At 58.7% G+C, this 5,794-nt stretch overlaps 1 protein-coding gene across 1 annotated transcript in view; it reads left to right on the top strand.

Annotated features, from left to right (window-relative positions):
* The window catches only part of RYR2 (ryanodine receptor 2), a gene marked incomplete in the record, with an annotated part of 234,621 nt that overhangs the window by 210,286 nt on the left and 18,541 nt on the right, over positions 1-5,794 (top strand). The window contains 3 exon segments of the mRNA XM_027770831.1: positions 695-737; positions 1,675-1,808; positions 3,945-4,005. Coding sequence (XP_027626632.1) covers positions 695-737; positions 1,675-1,808; positions 3,945-4,005 — 238 coding nt within the window.

Raw genomic sequence — 5,794 nt, 5'->3', positions numbered from 1 at the left:
GGGGCTAGGGTCAGGGTCAGGGCCAGGGTCAGGGTCAGGGCCAGGGTCAGGGCCACTGGAGCTGGCTGTTGCAGGTGCAGACCCACCCCAGGCCCCACAGTGCCACCCCCTGGGGCACAGGGAGAGTCTGTGGTGTGACAGCATGGTGGCTTTTATTAGGATGAGCATTACTCATCCTTAGAAGGTCCCCATCCCCAGCAGACTCTGGGTTCCCAGTGGGAAGGCTACCTTTGGAACACCTGGCCTTGCATCCCGGGAAGACTGTGCTGAGGGTCGGCGCCTGAGTCAGCCCTGCTGCTGGTCTCTGCTGCGTGCGGGGCCCCGAGGCAGCTGCTGGGAACGAGAAGGACAACACTTCATTTTAAACACGGTTGGCGAGCCGACATGTTGCCGTCCCCGCCGGATGGCACCTAGGGCAGCCGTGGTGTCCTTGCAGACATGCCGCATTCTGCCCCCCGGACTGGCGGGCGGGGGGCTCGGTGGGTCACGTGTGCGAGCCGAGATGTGGGTATTTGCGTAATACTCAGCGTGCCTGCGGTGTGGGAGAACGCAGAGTAAGAGGGTGACAGTCCCTGGCACGTGGACGGTGGGGTTTACGCTCATATGTGAAGGGCTTGTGTTACCCCATGATGTGCCATTACTTATCGTTTCAAAAATTAATACTATTTCACTTTTATGCTCTTGTACTTTTTAGGTCATTTCCTAACAACTACTGGGACAAATTTGTTAAAAGAAAGGTAATCCTTCGTAGAGGGGATGCATTTTCTCTCTTTCCTGAAGTGCAACCCAGACTAGAATGTGCTTGGTCAGCTGGACTGCCCTGGGAGGCCTGCTCTGCCCGGTGCTCTGGCTCTGAGAACACAGGCGTGGCTCCCACAGGCAGCCGCACACTGCCCTGTCCACACGTTAAAAGCGGGTTAGAATTTTTTGCAGTAGTTTGAGTAGCCTAATTGGCTACTCAACCAGGTGGCCTTTCTAGAAAGCTGCTTCCTGATGGGGCAGTAGGGAAGTGTCCAGGGTGTCCTGTCTGTGTAAGAGAAGGTGCTGATGACTGCCAAGGGCTGACCTGGACTAGAGGCGGTGGCCACGGGGGTTACTGAGGCTTCACTGCAGTCAGGACATGGAAGGAGGTGGAACAGGAGGGCTGTGGTCAGAGCTGAACGTTCTACACACAGTTGGCGTGTCCTGGCCTCTGGCTGGAGGCCTGCAGGTCCTGTGTGTCTGGAGGGGCTCGGGCAGGCTGGCGTGGGCGGCTGGTGTCACGGCTGGCCTGCGACAGCCATGTGGGCTACAGCATAGCTCCTGGTGCAAGGACGGAGGGTGCTTCAACACAGCCATGGGAGAGCAGAGTAGGAGAGTCCATTCCAGGGAGCGCGGTTTCGAGACCCACACATGACTCTGAGCTTTCTGAAGGCCTCACACTGACTCCGGGAAAGGTCACGCTCATTCTGTCTCCTCCCTGTTCCTTCTGCCCTCGTCCCCGTGGTTCCCTCCCTGAGAAATCTGTCCGTCAGATAGGTCTGGTCTGAAAGGCCGCCGACGTGTTGTGTGTGGCAGTGCGGCCCAGAAAGTAGATGCAAGCCAGACTTTACAGAGCTCGCTGGGAGGAGGGAGGAGATGCATGTGCACATATGCCGTGTCCGTGCCATGCGCCACTCGCTGCTCTCCCGGCAGGTGATGGACAAGTACGGGGAGTTTTACGGCCGCGACAGGATCAGCGAGCTGCTGGGCATGGACAAGGCGGCCCTGGACTTCAGTGATGCCCGAGAGAAGAAGAAGCCCAAGAAGGACAGCTCCCTGGCGGCTGTGTGAGTGTCTGGGACAGTGCGGGAGTGTGGGCGCAGGGCAGAGACGGTGCAGCTGCCCAGCACACCGCAGGCACCTGGTGTGGTGCAGGGTGGGGTCTGTCTTTGGAAAGCGCCTTTGTTTACGTGCACAGAGCAAGAGGGAAGGGAGGACGGCCAGGCTCTGGGCTTCCTCGGCCTTTTCCACGACACTGAGGCCGAGCGAGGCACAGCCCACGTGGGGCGCGCCGGGCTCCTGATGCTTTCTGTTTGAAAAGGAGATAATGTTTCCTATTTTGAGAAAGGGAACCAGGTGGCCTTTCTAGAAAGTGTTCGCAGTCCCTTCCTCTGACAATGGCTGTTGTGTTTTAAAGATAACAGACACTGGGAACCAGCAGTTAGTGTAATGGCTATGTCGCTGGACTCCCACGTAGTCGACCGTGGTTCGTGTCCCGGACCCGGTGGCTTAGCATGCGTGCCCAAGGTCCCGAGAGGAGAATGGAGGAGAAGGGATTGCGGCATGACCATGCCCCCCGGGGGGTGATTTCTTGCTTTCTGTCTCTCTGTCTCTGTCTGTCTGGTGAGCGCACACGCCCTATAGCGAAAGCCTCTCCAAAAAAAATAAAAATAAAAAGATGACAGATACTCAGTGTTCCAGGAACGCCTCTGTGAGCACCTCACGGACTGTGCCATGGACTTGGAAGGAGGGACACGAGCCCGACTGGCCTGGAGCGGGATGTCGCACATGTGTGCGTGTTCTGTGGACGTATGTGCATGTCCGGGCACCGTGTCAGCAAGCGCAGCCACCTCAATCTGCAGAAAGCAGAGACGCGATGCATTAAAATTCGTGACGTCCTACTGCGGCCTCTTACCCTTGGCCTGAACAGCGCAGCGTCATGCTCAGCCTTCCACACCTGTGTTTATGGTCTCAGCCAATCGAGGAAGCGTGTGTGTGTGTACACGGTGCACTGGCGCACACGTGGAATTACCCTGTCCTAGCCCCTCACTCTCGCCACCAGGAAGGCCTGGCAGGCCGGTCTCTGTCTGAGAGAGAACTCGGAGCCATGGATCGGGGTGGATGGGGCGTGTGAGCACAGCCAGGTCAGTCCTCGGCTGAACACGAGCCCCCACGTGGCCGAGTGCTGCAGGGGCCGAGGAAGAGTGAAGGTCCTGCCAGGCAGAAAAGGAAGCCGGTGACTGAGGACGAGAGGGAACAGGTCAGAGGGAATTAGTCCCCCACTGACACGTGCGTGAGGCCGGCAGGCGGCATGATGACTAAGGCTTGGGCTCCCACGTGGCTGACTGCAGTCTGAGTTCCGGACCGGGGGCTTGAAACTCACACCAGGCGTGTGTACATGCGTGCCTAAGATCCTGAGAAGAGCATGGAGGAGATGGGGCTGTGGTGTGGCCGTGCCCCCAGGGGGTGATTTCTCACTTTCCCACTCTCTGTCTCTCTCCAGTGAGTGCATGCGCCCTTGGCAAAAACCTTAAATCAAAATTTTCAAAAAGAAAGAAAAAAATGAAGGTGCATGTTTAGGCTAGTTTTTTTTTTATTATTTGGGCCAAAATATTATTTTGTGGAATGCAAGTATTAATACTGGTGAGGCGAGGATGCTTTGGTTGTTGCCATCCCTTCCACGGAACACTCAGGGACAGGGACGGGGGGGACAGGACCCTGGCCGGGCCTCCTTGCCGTGACACCACCCGGCAGTCCAAATCACAGGCAGGCAAACACGTGCTCCCGCGTGCGCAGGGGGACCTGGGGCGTGCACTGGGACCTTCTCTTAGGTCCCCGGCACTGTGGAGCACCATGTCACTGCTGTGCCACCGCGAGTGGTGGGGCTGGCCCAGGAGACCTCTGAGGCACACGTGGGTCAGCTTCGCACGGCTCTGGAAATGGTGCCATGTGTCAGGGAGGCTGACATGGTGGTGAGAACGGCAGTGCTGTCCTGACACAGGCGAGTGGTGTGCGGCTTTGTCTTCCGACGCCTCTCGGACGGTGTCAGCACCCTGGCCCTGCCCAAGTGAGCTCCTCAGGCCTCCCTGGTGCCGGGACAGAGCTGGGCTTCCGGCTCGGCCGTGCAATGGTGCCATGGCTCCCGAGCCCGCGTCCCGGGCCCCGTGCGTCTGCACACTGACTGGTCCCTCCTGCCATTGCAGCCTGAACGCCATCGACGTCAAGTACCAGATGTGGAAACTCGGCGTGGTCTTCACTGACAACGTAAGCCTTGGACCGCGGGCCATGTAGTGCAGACCCCACGGGCAGGCCGTGGGGCAGGGGACCGACGAGCCGTCTCCTGGCTCAGCTCCCCCCTCGGCGGAGGGAACGGAATGAGGTTATTGACGCAAGGAAGAGGGCAACTCTTGTGCATTCCTTTCAGGTTTCCATGGCTGTAGTCTACTTCAGAGTTTGATAGATATTGAAAAGAAACTCCCAATCACTTGAAAAATAGTAAAAATATTAATTGTGTCTATAAGTTCCTCCAAATTAAATATTTTTTCTTTTTCTTGATTGATCCTGCTTGTACCAAAGAGCTGTTAGCAACTAAACATAAGGCCTAAATGTATATCCACATTCCACGAGGAGAGTCTGTTATTACTGAAAGTGGCCAGCCGTCTCGAGGTCCCGCCCCCGTTTACTCTCACTTTGCACTCTGTAACGCCGGCACTGACTTCTGCCGGCTGTGCCTCCTGTAGAAAGACCGTGGCTGCCCCGAATTCTCCACCCTGGTGCGCCCCTGCCTTACCCAGCTGGTTTCTGCCTCAGGGCGGAAACAGCTCCCCTGAGTGGAGGGTAGCTGGTCCACTGCCTGGCCATCCTGCACCGTCCTCCAGCCCCAGCCTACACCTGCCCGTCCACGCACGGACAGCTTGTCCGGGACATGCTCCACCTGTCCACGCAGGGACAGCTTACCCAGGACACGCACCTGCCTGTCCACACAGGGACTGCTTACCCGGGACACGCACCTGCCTGTCCACGCAGGGACAGCTTACCCGGGACACGCACCTGCCTGTCCACGCAGGGACAGCTTACCCGGGACACGCACCTCCCTGTCCACGCAGGGACAGCTCACCGGGGCCCTGTCCACGCAGGGACAGCTTACCCGGGACACGCACCTGCCTGTCCACGCAGGGACAGCTTACCCGGGACACACACCTGCCTGTCCACGCAGGGACAGCTTACCCGGGACACGCACCTGCCTGTCAACGCAGGGACAGCTCACCTGGGACACGTACCACCTGTTTACGCAGGGACAGCTCACCTGGGACACGTACCACCTGTTCACGCAGGGATAACTTACCCGGGACACGTAGCTCCCTGTCCACACGGGAACAGCTTTCCCGGGACACGTGCTGCTGTATAGCTTCCTTGTCCTCCCTGGCAAGGATGCTGCAGGAACTGGGAGAGCCTTCTCCACGCGTGTCTGACCCTTAGACTCTCAGCACTTGAGCTTCCTGGCTGTCTGCCCTGTCCTCTCGGCAGACATGTCTGGCCTCCTGGACCTTGACTGCAGCAAGCGAGGGCTAGAGGAAATGCAGGCTCCTGGCTAACTTAGGTAGCAGAGAGCACAGGACAGTACGAGTAAGCCCTGGGACTGTGGGGATGTGCGCACGCTCGCCTACCGGGAGGTCTCTGCCAGTTGTCACGAGCTGTCAGGCTCCCTGCTGCCCTCGGTGACGTCGGATGGCTGTGCTGGGCTTCTAGACTGGGTCTAACCATGTGGTGTGTGCCCTGTAAACGGGCCACCTGTTAGTCCCTGGTGACTGGTCTGTGGGTGGGCGCATGACCAGGGCATGGAGGTGAGGGGAGGCTGCCTGGTCTGTGGTGGGCCTTGAGCAGGTGGCATTGCAGTGTCTGGAGTCTGGATGGCCATAGCAGGTGGGCGCGGCACTACTGGCCTCGACCGGGGTGCTCACCCCGCATGGCTGCACCGAGGCCAGGACCCGGCTGGCAGGTGGTGAGTGGGCCAGACTCTTAGGTGTGTATGTGGGGGGGGGGGGTGAGAGTT

The sequence above is a fragment of the Tupaia chinensis genome, unplaced genomic scaffold, assembly GCF_000334495.1.
Source record: "Tupaia chinensis unplaced genomic scaffold, TupChi_1.0 Scaffold000161_1, whole genome shotgun sequence".
Lineage (NCBI taxonomy): Eukaryota > Metazoa > Chordata > Mammalia > Scandentia > Tupaiidae > Tupaia > Tupaia belangeri.
Note: the sequence above shows the minus strand (reverse complement) of the source record. Positions and strands in the feature narration are given on the sequence as shown.